Here is a 20,982-nt window from a genome sequence, read left to right as displayed (position 1 = left end):
CATTAGTAAACAGAGTCAGTATTACTTAGGTTTGCTGTGTTTCTGATCTCCTCAGTGTTTCTGGCATAGGTAAAACCTCCATAACGTTGACTTACTACTCCCTTTTGCAAGTGAAATCTCTCATGCAGGTATTAACTTACATTACTTTGTCATTACACAGGCATTTGCATTATTATTTAATTGAGTTGATTAAGTAAGCTGGTGTTTGGAAAAAAGTTAAATGCCTTTTACCTTTAGGGGGTAATAAAATAGCTTCTTCCAGTAACATTTATTGATTTATCTATTACCTGTACTACGCTCATAGAATCGTTAAGGGTGGAAAAATCTCGAAGATTAAGTCCAACCTTTGACCAAACACCACCATGACAACTTAACCATAGCACAAAGTGCCACCTCCAGTCATTTCTTGAATACTTCCAAGGATGGTGATTCATCACCTCACTGGGCAGCCCATTCTATTGCCTATCCAATCTGAGCCTCCCCTAGCACAGTTTGAAGCCATTTCCTCTTGTCCTGTCATAAGTATGGTACATTTTATTTCAGGTCATGAATGGATCTATCATAACATCCTTTCCACTGCATAACAGATACTGTCCTCTACATTTTTCAAGTTGAGGAACAGTTTCCTTAAAGTCATATCAAGTGTCTGTAGCAAAGCATGACTTGAAAAAAACCTATCTTTTGAAGTTTAATTTGCACAATTTTCAGAAGTCAGACTGATTGCATAAGAACAAAAAGGAAACTCTAGTTTGTTAGCTTGCTTCAAACTGAGTATAAAACATTTAGTGGTTTTTTTTCTGCAAGATGGGGCATACCAAGTAAAAGGTATGTTGTTACATTAAAAAAAATAAACCCAAACAAGCACACTGTCCTAGTTCAGCAGGAGGGACCAGTTAACACAGTGTGTCGGGTGATCAAAGCTGTGTATTCTACCCCTTCTACCCTAAGGACAATGGACCATTAGCAGCAGCTGCCCAGGGAGTCATTATCACCTTCACACCCAGCCTGAGGGGGCGGAGCTGCTAATTGGCCATCAACAGTTCAACACCCCCTGGCTCCCAGAGTTAATCACCCGTTGTGTGAGTCCCCGCCCAGGGGGAGAGACTGGGTGCTCCCTGAGGGTATATAAGTGGTGGGTAAGAAGACCTCAGGAACTTCTCATCAGATCCAGAGGAGCAGCAGGACCTCGACAGGAGGAGATCACCGCTCTCGCCCAGACCACAGCCCTTGCCTGCACCAACGGGTTTTTCATTTCCTTTTACTCTGAACTTGGGGGAGCCACAGGGGTCTCAGCACAAGGGCTAACAAACCCCCTTGGGTTTGTGCCCCAGGACACTGGGTTATACTGCTGGGTTTTTGTGAGTTGAAAGCGATTTCCCTTTTGTGTCAGTGTATTTATTGTAATATTATTATTAAATTTTAGCTCTGACTTATAATCTCTCTTGTGGTGAGTTCATTTCCCCTGCTGGTTTGCCTTTAAACCAGCACACACACAAAAATTCTACTCATGTTGCGTGCTATAGATCATAAAACTGATCATCTTGAGTCTGGAAATTTTGCAATTACTGGTGCTTAGCCAGTTGGTTGGGTATGGTGGAATTTTTATCAGTTATCTCATATTCCTTTTGACTGGGGAACTGATTAAGTCTAGGAAGCTTGTTTGTTGTTCTGAGCTGAAAGATAAATTAGTGATGGGATTGAGCATTTTTCTGTCTTCTGTCTCTCTGTAGGGGAGTTCAGCATCCTGCTTTCTTGAACACAGGAGGAATCAGACAAATGGGGCACTTCTGTAGCTGTAAAATGTCGAGCTATTTTCAGCTAGCCTGTCAACCCAAAAGTTCATGATCTAGTTTTTTTGTCTCTGTGCCCATGCTGATTCAGGCTGTGTTCTCAATCTGGTTTTGAGTTTTCAGTCTGCTTCCCTGCATGGGCTGTTAGTCTCACAGGCACTATCCACACAATACCAATTAATTTTTTTCTTCTGTCATCATTAAACATGTATCTGCCTGTGTTTTGATTGCAGTGTGCCTGATATTTGCATTTGAAGGCTTTAATCACTTCAGTATTGGGTTCCAAAAAGAAACCTATTGACTTCTCCCAGGCATCTTAAATGAATGTCGGGAGGTGATGTCAACTGTATAAAGATTTAGTCTAAATTATGAAAAAAATTTAGAGGCCTAAAACTTTCCCATGTTTTAAGAAAGCAGATATAATATGACTGGAGCCCATCAGTCACCCCTGCAAAGGTGTAGTTTGCTGTTGCGCTGCCAAAAACCGCATTGGGCTTAGACTCAGTGCCTCTTCCTGTGTTCTTCAACAGTAAAATACAGTCCTTGTCTGAGACATGGGACAACCTGTGTACCCAGAGTGTCAGGGAGCAGGGAATGACAGCCACATGTGAACTGGTACACACAAGTTGATTTCATCAGCCTTCAGGTGAGCAGAGTATGAAATACTGGAGATGAGTTAAGAAAATCATGTGTCTGAATGGAGCTGCATCACATCTTACAGAGGGGGCAGTTTTATCCTGGCTGCTTTGGAGGGAAGGGCTAGAGCCTGCTCAGCCAGTCACTCCCCTGCTTGGCCTTGTCTAGAGGGGGTTTCCTGGCAGACCTGTGTCTGCCACTGATTGCTCCTTAGCAGAAAAATTTCAAAGGACCCTGAGCTTTGCTTAATGAATTGTGAAAAAAAAAATCAAGTATATAGTAAGCTTAAAAAAGCCATCTTATCTGAGAGACATGAAATTGCAAATGACTAACGGAATATTCAGTAGTAAGTGGGCAGTGAAGTTCTGCCATAAAATAAGACCTGACCCTGACATTAACCCCTAACATTGTTAGCAAGGATTTCCATCTGTGGTGTCATACTGACATTTGACTAGGAAATATGCTACCCTCTTGGATAATCCCAAACTGTTTTTTCTCTGCTTTTGTGTTAGCAGTGTGGAGGTAACTAATACGTAATATGTTCTGCTTTGCAGCAAGTCAGCAGCTGAAATATGCAATAATTTGAACAATTCAATGCTGTTGCATTATGCATTGGAAAAACTACATTAAGTGTCAAAGCCATAAAGGTAGGCTGCCTGGTTCTGATAGCAATCAGGCCGTGTTTTATTTCTTATTAATCATCACAGACTAGAAGAATGAATATCTATGCAAACACTTCAGAATTCCTGTCCCGGGAGTTGGCTAGTAAAAATAAAAGTGAAATTCAGAAATAACATTATTCATTACCTACTTATCTTTTTAGCTCATCTTTTGCGTATGTGCTGCTTTCTACACCTAAATTAGAAATCTTTCTTCTCTTTTTCCTTTAGTGTTAAATGTGATTTTTGTTTTACAGACACCATTTCATGTCACTCACTGCACAATAGCTTTCTACTGCTATTTATATTTGTCATATAAATATGACATGTTGTCTGGAAAAGTAATTTTTCTATTGTTCTTTCACAAATATGTGCCCATTTTGTTCACAGCATTATTTCTGTCATGCTGGTTTGCTTCTGACACTGGAATTTCCATCTGGGGTTATTTAGAGTTCAGTGGTAAATGGCTTTTTTCTCAAAGGTTGCATTTTTCTCCATAGTCAGACTGACCTTCTCCTTGTGTGTTCCCACTGTTGCCATTCTTTATGATGACCTCAAATACTGATTGTTATTTTATCATTCTCAAAGTTCAAATTTTAAGATGCCTCTAAAAAGTCAGGATACTGTTACGTAATTCTCAGGTCTCAGAATATATATATAACATTTAATGGCATCTTGTTTGATGATCAGCTTACAAAAAGTATCACCTAACTCAATAGAGAGTATCCTTTCAAGTCAAATATTGAGAGAAGTGATGTGACCAATGTAGGGTGAAATTTATAGTGGTCTCTGTTAGTATATTCTTTGTCAAGACAGTAAACATGCCTCAGTCTTTGTAGCTGATTTAAGCTACGGTGCCTGTGCTGGGAGGGGGTTTCTCAAGGAAATAGGAGCAACAAAGGGCTACACAGCCCTTTCTGAATCCAAACTCGAATGTGGGAAATTATGTACTTTGCTGGAAAAGCTCCACACTGTGATTACTGCAACTAAGAGCCACCAAGGGACAAGTAGTGGTTTTTAAGTGTATTTAACGAGGAGTCATACCAAGCATGGCAGCACCATACTGAAAAAAATGGTGGTAAATAGCTAATATACCTGCACGGTACAGTACAGCACCTGCTGGGAATACTTCATAGAAATCACACAAGCAAATGATTTGGGCAGTGCTCCTGCATATACATCCATGGTATCTTTGGTTACTTTCTTGTGGGTAGGTCAGAGAACCCCATAGCATATGTTGACATACTTGTCCTAATCCATTTGAAAAGATGGAATAGTGCGGAAGAGCTTGCCCTTCTTTTGTTATCCTGATATCACCTGAAATTTGACTGAAGGAGAAGCTGCTGTGGTACTAATTATAAGTAATAAAGTACTTTTAGACAGGAAGAGCATCTCTTCAGGAGCCAAACTATTTACCTTGACAATAAATAGATATCTGAACAAAATGAGCAACCTGGTGTAGTGGCAGTGGAGTTGGAACTAGGTGATTTTAAGGTCCCTTCCAACCCAAATCATTCTATGAAAATACCAATATCTTACACAATGGTTAACACATGGAATATCTGCCTCTGCACATATCTTCAAACATACCAGTTTGTATACAATATTTCACCCAAATGCAAGTGAACTTTCTTTATCTTGCAGTCCAGGTTGTCTCCTTCTCATATTTTGAGCTTCATCTGCTGCTTCTTTTTTCGAAACTTGATGCCAATGCCAGTTGCATCTGCTTCTCACAAATGAATGCCTCTGTGCCAAATGCTTCTCCAGTTCCCATCTTGTCCATTACTGGCTTTCACTAATATGGATTTCCCTTCTCCTGGAGACAAGTGCCAGGTCCTGCACTTTGGCCACAACAACCCCATGCAGCGCTACAGGCTGGGCACAGAGTGGCTGGAGAGCAGCCAGGCAGAAAGGGACCTTGGGGTACTAATTGACAGGAAGCTCAACATGAGCCAACAGTGTGCCCAGGTGGCCAAGAAGGCCAATGGGATCCTGTCCTGTAACAAAAATAGTGTGGCCAGCAGGCCCAGGGCAGTGATTCTTCCCCTGTACTCTGCATTGATGAGGCCACACCTTGAGTACTGTGTTCAGTTCTGGGCCCCTTAGTTCAGAAAGGACATTGAGGTGCTGGAGTGAGTCCAGAGAAGAGCAACAAGGCTGGTGAAGGGACTGGAGCACAAGCCCTATGGGGAGAGCCTGAGGGAGCTGGGGTTGTTTAGCCTGGAGAAGAGGAGGCTCAGAGGTGACCTCATCACTGTCTATAACTACCTGGAGGGACGTTATAGCCAGGTGGGGGCTGGTCTCTTCTCCCAGGGGGTCAGCAATAGAACAAGGGGGCATGGGCTTAAGCTCTGCCAGGGGAAATTTAAGTTGGAGATCAGAAAAAAATTCTTTGCAGAGAGAGTAATCAGGCATTGGAATGGGCTGCCCAGAAAGGGGGTGGATTCACCATCCCTGAAGATTTTTCAACGCAGATTGGACGTCTTGCTGAGTGCCATGATCTAGTAAACGGACTGGAGTTGGACCAAGGGTTGGACTTGATGATCTTGGAGGTCTTTTCCAACCCAATTGATTCGATGATTCTATTCTAAGATTCTATGATTTTTGACTCTTTGATGTCCGATGTGTTCAGGAGGAAATTGCGAAGGCTGAAGGGGGCTTCTCCAGCTCTCCCAGCTGCAGTCTGTTCATGCTGATGGCTGAGTCTGAGCTGTTTTGTCCCATCCAGGTCTGGAAACCACTTGTTTTTGGAACACCACCATTGTGCCTGTTATAAAGTTAAATGGCCTGTAAAGTCTTTCAGGTGACCTCAATGACTGATGGCTTCAGTGAAATAAGTTAGTGTAGTTAGTTGGAATATTTATATCATAGTGAGGTTACACAGTTTTATAAATAAGTAAATGTATCTAACAAATTATTAAAACATAAAATCATAACAGAACAAATATTTGGCTACCAGCTGAAAAATATTGATATATGGTTTAATTTAAAAGTGATCAATGTCATGCAAGGCCTTAAGAGAGGGTATGTCTGGAAAGTTTAAACTTTTTGATGTTCTATACAGGCCATGAGCTACAGAAGCAGAAATTTCTACTTGCATTTAATTAAAAGACATCTCATGTTTCTCTCCTTGTTGCATGGATCTGCATAATTTTCATCAATATGAAAAGCTAACTATATTCCCTCACTTTCTTTCCCTTGATTTTTAACGTAGTGATTGCAGTTTAAGAAAGAAATTTAATAGTATGATAAACAGTAATGTTCAAATTTGGTTTCATAGGGAAAAAAGGTTTATATTTTCTGTAGTCATAGGTACAATGAGATATGAAGTTAGCAGTAATTTTCTATTATGCTATGCACCCTTCCCAAAATCTGTATTCACAGCCAATCTCGAACATCACATGTGCTAACAATGCCCCTTCAAAGTACATTTGAGGAAAATACAATATGCACGTGGAAGACCATCATCCCTGTGGGCTGCCATTTAACTATAGTTCTCTGGTAGAGAGGACTTCAGGTTCCATTTATTCATGAGCTTCTCCTCCCTCTTAGTCCTATCTGTTCTGCTGTATTTTGATTTTACCCCAGGCTAAGTGGCCTTTACATTTGTCTCGTAGGGTCTTTATTGGACAGGTGGTTTTTACTCCATCTGGAATTAGGAGTAGTGAGCTGTTGAGTGTAAGTATGTAGAGTAAGATGTAATTTATTAGCAACGTTCCTGAAACAGTCATCTTAGATGCACAGATAGAGTGACTGAATTAGTGCTTAACAGTTTCATTAAACTGAATTTCTTGTTATTTGGAAAATCCTATTTGGCAAGTTGCTGACGCTTGCTGTTTCAGTAACTTACTGTCTTTTGAGAAGACAGCTGGGTTAATACATTATTGAATATTTTTAGAATCCTTTAATGCTGAGTTCACAGGATTCTCTAAGTGAAGTAGACTTAAAAGCTGAGAAGTTTTTGAAGAGGATTTTACTTTGAAGTTTTCAAGGGGCTGCTTCAGTTCCAGTGCCAGTAAAACTTAGGATGTGTTCTGAAAGGGTATAAATAGTAGCAGTGAAACAATGGATTTAATTTGGCAAGTAGTTCTTATCGATAGGAAGGCAAAGGAGGCCACAGCTTACAGTGGGCACAAATGTATTCTCTGCTTTGTGGTTACATACCACTGAGTAGAAATTAGACTTTTAAGGATAATTTTTCACTGAAATAACATATTACCATGGCTTAAATATTTCTGTCATGTATTAGGGGAAAAAAATAAAAATCATGGTTTTTGAAATGTGTTTGCTTTGAGTAAAGACATGTAAGAGAATATCTGCCTATATTAGACCAAATATTCTTAACATTAGAGGCCGCCTTTTGCCTTTTTTAAGAATTAGGTCATGTAATTTTCATCCAAATGCCTGTTTTCAGAGGCAATAGAATCAAAATAAGTTTTTGCTTTGCTTTTATTTTATATATTATTTTATTGCTATTTTAATTTTCTTTTTGCGTGCATATGATTGTTCATTATATTGTTTTTTTATTATTATATTATTGCTGAGTTTTCCCCTCTGTTTTTCATACCTAAAAGATATCTCCGTCACATCTACTATCATGGCTTGTACCTTTCTTCCAGGTTGCTCCAGAGCTGCCAAAAGTAAGATTTGAAATTGTCACTAAGAAATACTGCCTTACTAAATTGATCAGTCTAAGCCAGTAACAAGAAGAGAATCACTGAAAATTATCTATATATTTTGACACTTCTCGAACATTTAGATATTGTTTCCTTTTGGCAGAATCCACTGAATACAAATGAAATGAAGGGGCTGACAAACTCCATGCTTAGCATACCAGAGGTGTAGGTGGTCACTGCTTGGTACTCAGCTCGTTTCTTTTCCTTTCAGATTTCAAGTGCACTTTTCCATACCGTGACATCAGCTCCTGTAATAAAAGATTGTTGGAAACTGAAAGCAATTAAGAGAGACTTGTCAGCTATTTATGCTCTTTAAAACAAAACAAGCCACGCGTTTATTTTGTGGAACTAGAGGAGAAAGGAGTTGATGAATTATCAGCTGGCCTCGTGCAGGAGAGTTAAACACTGGTGCTAATTAATGGCTAGTTAGCAGAGCACCATCTTGATCTCAGTGGAGGTCGCCTGGATGGGGGCCATAAATCCATACTGCGAATGAGAACAGCTTCAAGATGCTTCCTTTCAGCTAAATGAGATGGTGGCCCTCCGCTGCTCAGGCAGTATTTATTAGGTCAGAGTTTGGAACTTGCAGATCTATTTCATTCCCGCTGGCTGTGCAGCTGCTTGTTGTTGTTGATAACTTTTCCAGGACTTCAGCAGGTTTCTTACTGTGCACTGTTCTCCTCTTGCAGGCATTTGGACAGTCCTTCTCAGTTCACCGCAAAGTGGCTGAAGATGGAGAAACACGTGAAGAGACTCTCCTCCAGGAATCTGCATCAAAAGAAGCTTACTACCTTGGGAAGATTTTGGAGATGCAAAACGAGCTCAAGCAGAGCAGGGCAGTGGTCACCAACGTCCAGGCAGAGAATGAGAGGCTCACTGCCATTGTCCAAGACTTGAAAGAGGTAAATGGGGGTGTGCAGGCAGCAAGGGGCTGAATTTTTTTTGAGTATCATGGATAACATGGCTCTGAGTAAGGAAAACATTGCAAGAAGTAAAAATGCTCACCTACATGTCTGTGATCATCTCAGAAATCACATGGCCTGAGAAGGCTACAATTCAGAAATGAAAAAACGTAACATATTTTTAAACAAAAACAACATCTTGCAAATATAATAAAATCCAACTCAGGAAGTTATAATTTCCTAAGCACCCTTAGCATTTTCCATTACATTTTATAGCACCTATATACACAAATAAGGTTTCATTAAGAAGTAATGCATGCCATTTATTCAGAAGTTCCAGATAAAATATGTAATTGTAATTGCTGTTCTAATGGTCGATTAAAAAAAATCAAATTTATATCTATTTATCCTAAAATCTTGGTGGCAGACAACCAGCTGCTGACACACCTACCTAACCTTTTGGTTAAGCTCACAGGTCATGATGGTATGGGGTTCAGTTACAAATGAACAGTTAGAGAAAATACCCATTTGTCTTTATACTTGATTCCTCTGGGATCTCCTTGGGTTTCCTTCATGTGCAAATCTCCCTTCCATTTCCTATCAGTATTATCGATCTGTAGGTTGTTCAAGAGGCAGTTTCTGTACCTGTCCTCCCTAGAATATTGATTGTCCTCATTTTCTTGGGGGTAATAGTAACCCCTAGGGTGAAGCCAGCTGCAATTATTTCCTGCTCTAATGCTAAAAAGAACCAAGCCATAGTGGTTAATTAAAGTGCAATAAAAGAATTTACTTGAATAAAAATAAAGCTGATAAACTGAAGGTTATCATTAAGATGATGTTGTACCCCGAGTCCTTGACTATGTTGAACTTTTATTTTGTGCTGCTACAATCAATGTATTTAAACATAAATGGGATTAGTGCAGTCAGTTCATTATCCAGATAATACCACACACTATTATGTTTAATTACTTGAATAATAATAACAGATAGAGGGTGATTGACACTTGCTTTGGGCTCTTTGGGATCTTGTCACACTGAATTACATTGGTATTTCACTTTGTGCTCAAAGGAATCTCACCCTTATACCCAACCTGTTATACCTTGGTCCAACCACATAAATGCTATAGCTGGGGTGTCCAGGTGCCTGCAGGAACAAGATGCCCTCCTTCTGTTAGTGTTTATGAACCTCATCTGCTTAATTCTAGGTACTGCAAGTAGGAAGAAGCAGACTTATTCCAAATCTCATCAACCACAAAGGTGGGGGAAAAAATTACAGAATTTCTGGTACATTTTTGAGTAAAGCCAGAGTTAGATGCTGCCATGGGTGGATTGCTAAAATGAGGAAGAAGTTTTTCTCTTTAGCCAGTGTATTTGGAAGTTTAATTAGAGGAAAAACAAAATCAAAAAGGATGATCTTCATGTAAAGAACTGGACCGAGTCATGTCAAGATAGATTCTGGACATAAGTCACTGGGTTGTATAATTTCTTAGAATCATAGAATCGATTGGGTTGGAAAAGACCTCCAAGATCATCGAGTCCAACCCTTGGTCCAACTCTAGTCCATTTACTAGGTCATGGCACTCAGTGCCACGTCCAATCTCTAGGGATGGTGAATCCACCCCCTCTCTGGACAGCCCATTCCAATGCCTGATTACTCTCTCTGTAAAGAATTTTTTTCTGATCTCCAACTTAAATTTCCCCTGGCAGAGCTTGAGCCCGTGCCCCCTTGTCCTGTTGCTGAGTGCCTGGGAGAAGAGACCAGCCCCCACCTGGCTATAACGTCCCTCCAGGTAGTTCTAGACAGTGATGAGGTCACCTCTTTTCCCCTCCTTCCCCATTCCCCTCAAGACAATAGGCTTTATAGTTCTTTTTAAGACCTTACTAAGACACCTTATAAACTAGCACCTTCACTCTTAGTACAAAAACTTTGAATAAAATTGCTGTGTTGTTCTGGAAGTAGTGCTTTTACATGGATGACAGAAATGTATCATAGTTTATCCACGCACTCAGCCACTTATGGTACTGAAGGCCGATAGCTAGGTTTTCAGAAAATGACCTTTGTTATTGGTATCATATCCCTAAATAATGCAATAGGTGCTTCTCCATTCTCTAGCCTGTCATGGGAGTAATCTTATGAATATATTCTGCTCTCGGAATTTGCACAGAAATCCACAGTCATCTGAATGTGTCTGGGCATTTTGTGAACCATCAGAATGCACTCATATGAATGCTGATGACTTTTAGGAATCCTGGGAATTACATAGCCCTGGAGTTGAAAATTCATGCATTTTAGCAAGTACCTGCCATCTAGTCACAGCTGATGTCTGCAGGGCAGCTTGACCTGGATCCCTCTTGCTGTAAAAAGGAATGTATCAGACTCTGGTCTCTGGAGATTACACATCTCAGTCTGGGAAAGCAAACAAACTGATTTCAATACTCATATCTAGGAAAAGACAAATGATTAAAAGAGTAAAACACCAGTAGCATTATTTTGATGTAATAAAAGAATCACCAAATTACAGAATATGCTGAGTTTGAAGGGACCCACAACAATGGAAATATTATTATCTACCAGCTAACTAAAAAAAAAATATATTTTGGAAAGCTGGTAGCCTTTTTCATTCTTTTCTCACACCAAGACCTCAGATAGGGTGTGTAGAAAGTTATTTGGAGATTTTTAAAACCGCTCTAACTTGAACCAAAACCATCCTGATTTTGAAGTTGAGGCCAGAGATATCATGTTTTAGCAGTCAGGGACCAGATTTACAAAATCTGTATGTTAGGCCTCACATAGTTTATGGTAGATGGCCTCTTTGTATGGAGAGATCATTATGGCTATTGGCTCATGTAACCTCTTCTAACAGCATGTGAATTGTGTGCACTTATTATGAATGTTAAAGAAATACTTCTTTAGAAACATAGATAAAAGATGCAAACTTCTATCATTTTCTAATTCTCTGGGGTCTGTTTTTAAAAACACAGTTGGGAGATGAGTGTTTTTTCCCATTTGTGCCACTGAAAGATCTTATGATAACCAAGAGCGCTTTATAGATGCATAAAGAAGGTGAAATCACTACCTTGAGAAACTGGTAACTGGCAGAGGTGGTTAGGCAAGCACAGATGACCCAGCTCAGAGGTTGGAGCATAAAGCTCTCCATATATAGGTTGTACTTGATGATCTCAAAGGTCTTCTCCAACCTAATTGGTTCTGTGATATCCATAATAGGAGATCTTCATATATAGGTGATGTCAGTATATAGGAAATCATAGTCCTCCATCATGAGAAGGCCGAATGTCTTGGAGCTGGGCATCTGACCCAAAACAGGTGGCAACTGGAGGGGAAAGAGCATGAAGCAAAGTGGAAGCAGGAGAAACTGTAGAAAATGGCGATGAAAGGTGATGGTACAGTTTGAGTTTTGTAGGTATTATGAGACTCAGATTAGGAGTTGTGTGAGGTGGGTACATGAGTGGTTTTGAGTCTGCCAAGGCTGGCAGGTACAGGTCAGCTCTATCTTTCTGTTAAGACTAGTGAAAAGAAGAAAGTCATGAAGAAAAGGGTTAAAATTCAGAGCCTCTCTACTAAATGTCACTGCAGCAGCTGCAGGGATTGCAGAAAGAAATGGGCACCTGGGTTACCAGCAGTCCATGAGATAACGGATGAACAGGGAGGTTCATGTGATGGCCATGGAAACAGCACGCACCTGGGCTTCTGGAGGGCAAAAACAGCAATGAGGGCAGTGGAAAAGTGGGTAGGGAGAAAAATATGAATTTGTGATATATTATGTGCTGAAAACAGGTGAAAAAATACCTAGCATGAAGTTGTGTAGCACTGCTAAAATCAATAGCTAAATATTCATGTCAGCAGTACAAAAATCTTGCACTTCATGCTAATCAGGAAATGTATGGATGTGATAGCCTGGCCTTTTTTGAGGAGAACCTATGTTTGAAAAGGAGAAAGAATTTACAGTCAGCCTTTTTGAGTTTCATCTAAATAATTGAAATATTAAGATCTGGATTTTCTATATTTCTAATTGGCTGTTTCCTATTTAGAAATTACAGTTTTTCAATCTGAAGATTTAGGAGTTTTTCTCATTTTTGACAACTTTGAGTAAAGACTAAAACCTTTATATGTGAACAGGTATGAAGTCAATACCCTGTTATGGTTTAATCAGGACAAACACACTCATTTCAAGTTCTTATTGTTTCTCTGGGTTTAGACTGTAATGGGTTTTGATTACACAGGGCTTCTTATATAATGGGGGATCTAGTTAAGTCTAAAAATGGGTTCCTTTATATATTCAATTGACATCTACTGCTGGAAGCTTCTGCAGTCATGTGCCTAAGTTTCTACCTGTGTACTTTTCTGTGCATCTAAAGTTCTGTTTCCACATCAGGAACAGCTCTGGCTTGGACTGAGGTCTGCCACAACACTGCAGCTACATATTGAGCACTGCTGTAGGTGCTACTGGAATCTTCCAGGGAGATGTTTCCCAGCTCATCACCTAGTTATGTCCTTCCACTCTCTCATTCTGTGATTGTGACAAGGTTTGGGACTCCAATTTTTCTCTGTTCTTCGTTCCTTCAGATGAAGCTGTTCCTCATTGTTGGGGGATATTTAGTATTTTGTGGGTCAGAGAGAGAGGGAGGGAGCACGCTGATAAGAATGACTGTAGCCTAAAGGCTGAGCCACTCAGGTGGGAATAGGGAACTAGTTCTAGTCCCTATTTCAATTAATGTTTGATAAGAAATACTTAAATATTAATTGGGGCAGAGACCAGAACTCCAGTCTCTCCTCTGTGAGGTGGCAGCCCTCAGCAAAGGCCGTCTCCATCCTCCAGGGAGAGCATGATCTTCAGCCTGGCTTTCCCACAGCTGGTGGTTTGACTGATGAGCTGTTGGAAGGATGTAGATCCAGGTTACCAAGTGAGGCAACTTTTACCAACTGTGTTGAAAAAAGACAGAAAAGCTAAGTTTTGGAGAGGAATCTCTGCTAGGAACCATGTATTGCTGGAAGCACCTTTTAGCTGCCTGTCTGTAGTGACAAAGCTAGTGAACTCTTTTTGATATTAGCTTGCTTTTACTTGTCATTGTCTAATTTTCTTCATGCACAGCATAGGGAACCTGTGAGTGTGCTCTGATGATTACTCTAGACATTGAAGTGATTTAAGTGACTGCAGTGTTGACTCTGACAATGCATGCAGCATCCTTACATGGTCTCTGATCCCTCATGGTTTTGTCCTGTGCTTCCCAGTGTGTGCATCAGTGGCTTTATCCCACCCAATCTACTGAAGAATGGAAGTTTACTTGGCATCTATCAATTAAATAAAGCCTGAATTGTAAATATTTATCTTCTTGTTAATATTATGGTGGCACTTGAAGCAATGATTTCATATTGTGACCTGGACCAAGGGATTGAGTGCACCCTCAATCAGTTTGTAGGTGACAGCAAATTGGGCAGGAGTGTTGTTCTGCTGGAGAGCAGGAAGGCTCTACAGAGGGATCTGCACAGGCTGGATCAATGGGCTGAGGACAATCGTATGAGGTTCAACAAGGCAAAGTGCCAGGTCCTGCACTTGAGTCACAACAACCCCATGTAGCACTACAGGCTTGGGAGACAGCGGCTGGGAAGCTGCCTGGACAAAACAACCTGGCTTGCTGGTCAACCGCCCCTGAACATGAGCCTGCAGTGTGCCCAGGTGGCCAAGAAAGCCAGTGGCCTATATCAGGAATAGTGTGGCCAGTAGAACCAGGGCAGTGATTGTTCCCCTGTACTTGGCACTGATGAGGCCACACCTCGAAGCCTGTGTCCTGTTTTGGGTCCTCATGACAAAGACATTGAGGTGCTGGAGTGTGTCCAGAGAAGTGCAATGGAACTGGTGAAGGGTCTGGAGCACAAGTCTGGTGAGGAATGGCTGAGGGGGAATGAGAGTTGTTTAATCTGGAGAGGAGGAGGCTCAGGGGGGCCCTTATCAGTCTTTACAACTTCCTGAAAGGAGGTTGTGGTGAGGTGGAGGTCAGTCTTTTCTGCCAAGTAACAAGTGGTAGGGCAAGAGGAAATGGCATTTTGTTGTTTCCAGGGGAGTTTAGACTGAATATTGAGAGAAGATTTCTTTGCCAAGAGAGGGGTCCATTACTGGAATAGGCTGCCCATGGAGGTGGCAGAGTTGTCAACCCTGACAGTATGTAAAAGACATGTACAGATGTCATTTGGGGACACAGTTTAATGGTGGATTGGCAATGCTGGGTTAACAGTTGCACTCCATGATCCTAGAGGTGTTTTTCTAACCTAAATGCTTCTCTGATTTTTAGAGGGAGAATACTTAAGAAAATATGCTGAAGTATTCAATGTGGCCATTTTTAATGATGTTTTCATCTTAAAGTACTTTCATGCAAGCACTTTTTGAAAAGAAGCTGTAGGAGTGAGATGCTAGAGCAGCCCATGGAGATGACTGGGCGGGTCAGAGCTGTCTGGGAACCAAAGTGGAGCTGGGCATGATAGAGAGACAGCAGAACTGTTCCTCCTGTCAGGAGAGTGCTCCCATCACAATTTAGGGCATTGTTAGCATAGTGTAATTGACAATATTTACATTCCTTTGTTTTGGAAGCTACTGTCCACTGGTTAAAACCAGCACTACATTAGGCTTATAATATAAATTTGTTAATTGGCCCATTGAGAGGTGTTTTTTGTTTTCTTCCTCCTGTTTTCAGGAGAGCCCACTGAAAGGAGATTCTCTAGCCTGCTGATGTCAGGCCACCCTCATAAAATCTTCTTCCTCCTTTGCAGACAGTGTTAGTGGGTGATGTTTTTGCATTAAGAGGCTGCAAAGTTTGCTAAAAATGTATTGTTTCTGTCTGCTTTCAGGAAAACTTTTCAGATTGAGCTTAATCCAAAATGTCATAGAATAACACAATGTATTGTAACATAGGAAGTTAGTTTTATTAAATGTGGGTGACATGCTTCAAATCAAACTCCAGTATATACTTGTGTTGTATCTGGACCTTGTTACAAACCAGTGAATAGTTCAGGTGTTGATGCTCTTCTGTGAAGGCACTTAGTTGTCCGTGCTCCAACTCTACTGGACAGGGCTGCAGGACCTCTGGGAGCTTTAGGTTTAACAGGGTGAAGAGTGACCCTGTCCTCGTTGGAATTCTAGTCCTCTTGACGCAGTCTCTGGAAAATAATCAGTGCTTGTTTGTAAGTGAAGGGCACTGATGGGCTGCAAGTGAATTGACTGCAAGTGGTGCTCTTCACTATCACTGCAGGCAGTTCTGTTAACGCTTGTTCTGATTTATCTTTATGGCCTTTACATGTACATTTCCATTCAAACTGTGTTCTTTTCAGTCTTGCTATTTCTACATAGCGCCTGCATCTGCTCTCTTCAGACTGATGTGAACCAAGGTGTAATCCCTGGGAAAGAAATCCGCTGCAGAGTTTCTCCCAACAGGCCACAAAGGCAGCGTGCAGGTGGGTTTGGTGACTATTGTCACCATGGGCTGTGATGGGTTAAAAATAGTATCAGCCCACACTGAAGTGTAAAGCTTTGTTTTGTGGCGTGAGGCAAGCTGGAAGGTGCAAAACTGTGGAGGTTGTCACCAATGGGAGTTTGATGACAAGACCTTCTAATTCATCTTCATGTAGTTTTTACAGTGGTTTTCTGAGTATGTTATTTTGTAGAGTTAGATGTTGGTACTTTTTAAACAGTTTCCTTTACCCTGTGCATTTACTTTTCCTGTTCACAGAACTTCTGAAAAGAAACAGAATTACTTTCTTTTTCTTTAAAGAAAAAAATAAAGCAAGCTGTGATTTGTTATCCTACAAAATCTCTTCTCATGCTATGAAATTGATAGGTATACTAATAGACTGATGCTGTCTATCTGTCAAAGAAAGTTTTGAGTGTAGACCTGTCTAGTGTCAAATGCTTCTGAGTGTCTGTATTAACAGACAAAGATTTAATTACAAATCTGCTATTGAACTCCATCTTCTTAGTTACTACCAAACACTTTCTTCTGATTCTTGCTTCACAATTTGGCCAACAAACAACTTGGGTGAAACCAAAGGTGGCCCTGGTAAAGACTCACCTTTTTGTTTCCCAAAATATGGTTTATAGTCCTAAATTGCTATAAACACTCATAAAATGATTGCATTTCCAAATTCATACTCCTCATAAGCAGCAACTCTAATAGAACAGGAAAGTCAGCAGTGTGGCATAAATACATTTGTTGTGGCAATGTTTTCTCAGGGTCATCTTCAGCTGCTTCTTCTTCTGTTCTCACCCGAATATACCTGTAAGCCACATCTTTGAGTGGTTAAGTTTCTTGTTAATGAGCCCAAAACAATTACTTTGGATGCAAAGTTGTTATCTGACACATTCATGACACTGTTTTCTTTGGCAAGGTTCAGGCATTTAGCTCTGCTGTGAATAGAGTCAAACAATGGACAGTAGGGAGGTCAAAAAAAGGCCAAGTGGGATAATGGAGCATAACCAAGGGACTGTTGCATAAATATCAGAGTGCCTTATTATAAATACTCAAATTCTCTGCTCCTTCTTTCAGAAAGGGTCCTTTGCAGGGCCTCAAATAGCAAATGAAAGAGGGTGCACTTTCAGCTGCACTTGGTAACCTCTGGGCAGTAATTAATCAAATCAGGGTCTGGCAGTGCTTGTTCTTACATAAATCCTTTTAAATAATGACCCCTTATTTGTGTGCCGAGGTGGTGTTTCAAAGCCCCTTATGTACCCCCTTGTGCAAGGCATTGAGTGACAATGCGATGAGACAGCTCTGGAAGCCACAGGTGCTACCTGGGTTCGAACAAGAATGAGGCAGATTTCGTTGAGGAGGGAGCCATCAGTGCTGCTTGTACCTGAAGATCTAGTCCCAGTGCCCAGGGTTGAAAGGGGATGCCAGGAAGAGCTTCATCATATAACATCCCTGTTTCTCAGGTATTACAAAATTGTGAGTGGCCCCTTGGATGTTGGGATAGCAGCTCTCTGAACTTGTCAAAATATTATTTTTTCCTTTGTGGCCTTAATTTTTTTTAATGCATAACTTTGCTGCCTTGCTTTTTTTCTAGATGAGGAAGCCCTCTTAAGAACTGCTTGTGCTGACTCATTCTTTTCAGTATTAATTTGCTGGTTAAAAATAACTTGGACTTTTGTCTATTCAAGTGGTGTGAAGTAAGATGGTTTTTGGCAGTGCTGTGATTAGCTGTGTTGCCAATTTTTACAGAATCCTTGCAATGTGATCTGGACTCTCAGGAGCAACAGCCCAGGAGCTGTATTGGCTTGTACCTTCTGACTTCATTCATTTGCTTTGGATTAAGTGGGGAAGGAAGAATACACTGGGTGCCAGACTTCCTGAAGCTTGAGTCCAAAAGCTTAAGCATTCTTCCAGATAAAGTAAAGGCATAAGGAGAGGGAGAAAATTTTGCTGAAGTCCTCACTGCCTGAGTGCACAAGCAAATACAGCATAAATTTCGGTGACACGTGTCACTGATAAAGAATATCAAATAAAGAATAAAGGTGAATTTGTTGTCCTTCTTCCAATTAATTTAGTTTGATTTTTTTTTTTTAATATGAGCAGCTTCCAATTAAAAACCCCCAAAGCTTCTCTGAGAGACTTCCTAGTCATTCTGTATTAGATTGTGCCTGGCAATTGTTGAATGTTTTATGCCTTGAGTACTCATTGGGATTACAGAACAGTAATCTCCATGTATTCCCAGCGGCCAGTACACAAGCAGTGGAGTTGTGTTTCTCTTCTCCTGGGTGTCCCCACGTGCAGGGTATCTCTGCCTGATTTTACCTTCTGTTGTTTTCTCTTGTTCTCTGCATCCAAATGCATTGCTGCCTGTTTTCTGAACCTGCTTCCTCCTAAAATTTTGCTCCTGATTAAGCAGGGCAGAACTGATGTCACTGACTAGTCATTGACAGAGACGAGACCCACCAAACAAAACTGACAAATCTGATCATCTCTTCTGGAGCTCTGATTAGTTCTTGGACCTTGAGAGAAACTCATGCATGCTGATCACAGGTGCACAATAATTACCTTCCAAAGTACTTGACCTTCCAAATCTGCTCTTACTTGTTCAAAACACACATTCATTTTCAGTATATTTTTTTCTTTTAATCAATACTGATTTATTTGTAAGGGTTTCTCCTCAGATTTACTAGGTAATTTGCTGGAAATGGAACTTAACCTTTTCCTAGGAATATGTCTTGGCTATCAGAACATGGAGTATTGCCCATGACCTGACCCCAGAAGTGGATGATTTGTGAGGTGCAATCACAGTGAGATGGAGCATAACACATCTAATACATGCCTTTGAATAGTTAGCAACTACTAAAGGTGTTTTTGGCAAAAAACTCCACTGAACAAGTAATAAAAAAGAAGCAAAACCTGTGAAACACTGAAAAACATGATAAAACTCAGCATCTTTGGAGTTTATATTTTTGTGCTCTGTATGTTGGCATTTCCTCATTTGGATTATTTCAGCCTACATCTTACAAAACTGAAGTCTGTTCTGTGTGGCAGTGTGATGCTATCTTTAAATATGGTCCTCTGTGGAGTATGTTCTCCAGTTTCCTCCTTCTGCCTCAAAGCCTCAAACTCATTACCAGTTTGTCATTGGTATGAAATCATTAGTAAGTTCTTGGCTCCCATCATCTGTGTTAATTGTACTTTCTGCAACAAACTCTGTTCTCAAAGGGGAAAAATGTAAGAGGAAGGTGACAGAAGGGTGAACAGTAAGGACCTCAAATATGCCACCTCTTTTTCTCCTTTTGCCCTTATTACAATTTGTGAGACGAGCTGGTTATTTTTAGTTATTCTCAACAGTCAGTGCCAGTCATCAGCCAGGAGGTGGGCAGCAAGTCAGGCAGAGGTCAGACAGTGTTACCACCCTTTCATTGTGATAGTCAAATCCACTTTTAAGCTTCAGGATTGAGAGAAATGCACTTTTGCTGGCAAATGTTTTAGATGTGTACGTGCAGATACTCATTCATAATCGGAGCTTTTCTGCTTCTGTGATGTTATTGTTTAAAAAAACCAACCAAATAGGTAGGACTAGATATGACTGCAATTTTTGTCTACAATGCTTATTCATTCTCCCTATATAGCCTTTCCTCTCCTGAAGCACAGTGTGTTGGCCCTTTCAGTTAAATGTGCCTTGAAGGCATTATCATAAATCTGTGATTTTTCACTTCAGTGAAACGGTCAGGATGTCTGCTCTGATACTGACAGTGAACTGTAGGTGAGGAATGGCTGTGGCATTACAGTGTCAGCTTCAGAGTTAGCTGGGTTAAAAATGGGCCATTTCCCATCAATCCTGCACTTCTAGACACAAAAATGGGATGCAGAGGTGATAACTGTTCACAAATGCAATACTGTGATATTTTGCGAATGATACAAGGTATTTTGCATTTGTTCTCATGTTCTCCCATGTTTCATTTTCCTAAGGGAAATGGCAACACAACAGCAGCCAGAAGATACCAGATTCTGGTTCTTTGCTTAGTTGCTAGATGTGATTAAAATAGCAAGGGCAAAACTCTGGTCAGTATTGAAAAAAGGAAAGTGAGCTCAAGGCACGTAAGAAAAGCAGGGAAGAAACAGTAAAAAAAGATTAAAAATCTAAAGACTAGGTGTGGATACAAAGAAATCCAACTCAACCGCATAGCATTGTTTAGCCAACATTCATTTTTATTCAGTGTTCGGCTGTGCAGGGCATAGTCCTCCATATGCATGTCCATCCAAACAAAGATTTCACAGGTTTTTATATACTTTAACATCCCAAACCTCTCCCCAGCTTGTTAATAACAGGTAAGTCTTTCTCTGGGTGAACCTCCACCTTGGCAGTCTCTTGCACAAGCATAGTTTCTTTTCACCAAATTTCTTGTGAGATGGAGATTTATGCCAGAGACATAGCTGCCATAACTCTGTTTTAAAATAAGTCTTTTTATGGGCTATAAGTGAAATTGAACATTAAATTGCTAATAGAATTTAAAAATACTTCTATATTATGAGTCCATTTGAAATTATCTCAACATCTTTAGGGGAAAGAAGTAATGGTGATGTATGTTCTGAAGTTTAAGAAGAGGTGAAATAGGAAGGAAAAAGGAACTTGTGTGAGTCTGTTAGCTTCAAATAAGAAACGTACAACCTTGCTGGTGCTTCTGTTTAAGAAAACCTCCTCCTTTTACCAGGTTACAAAAGGCAATAATATCTTTTTCTTTTCTTTTTTTTTTTCTTTTTATGTTCATCCCTAGCAGGGCAGCTGCACTTCCTGCCTCCTGCTGAGTTCAGGCTGTGGATTGCCTGGGTGAGCTAA

At 40.5% G+C, this 20,982-nt stretch overlaps 1 protein-coding gene across 7 annotated transcripts in view; it reads left to right on the top strand.

Moving 5' to 3' along the window:
- BICD1 (BICD cargo adaptor 1) overlaps positions 1-20,982 on the top strand; it is a 179,161-nt gene that overhangs the window by 85,680 nt on the left and 72,499 nt on the right. For all 7 annotated transcript variants that reach the window (XM_071551185.1, XM_071551179.1, XM_071551178.1 and 4 more), the window contains exon 2: positions 8,451-8,663. In XM_071551185.1, the coding sequence (XP_071407286.1) occupies positions 8,451-8,663 (213 nt within the window). The remainder of the gene's footprint in view (positions 1-8,450; positions 8,664-20,982) is intronic.

This window comes from Pithys albifrons, chromosome 3 (genome assembly GCF_047495875.1).
Source record: "Pithys albifrons albifrons isolate INPA30051 chromosome 3, PitAlb_v1, whole genome shotgun sequence".
In the NCBI taxonomy this organism is placed as follows: domain Eukaryota; kingdom Metazoa; phylum Chordata; class Aves; order Passeriformes; family Thamnophilidae; genus Pithys; species Pithys albifrons.
The sequence above is the reverse complement of the archived record's forward strand: the minus strand, read 5'-3'. Positions and strand labels throughout refer to the sequence as shown.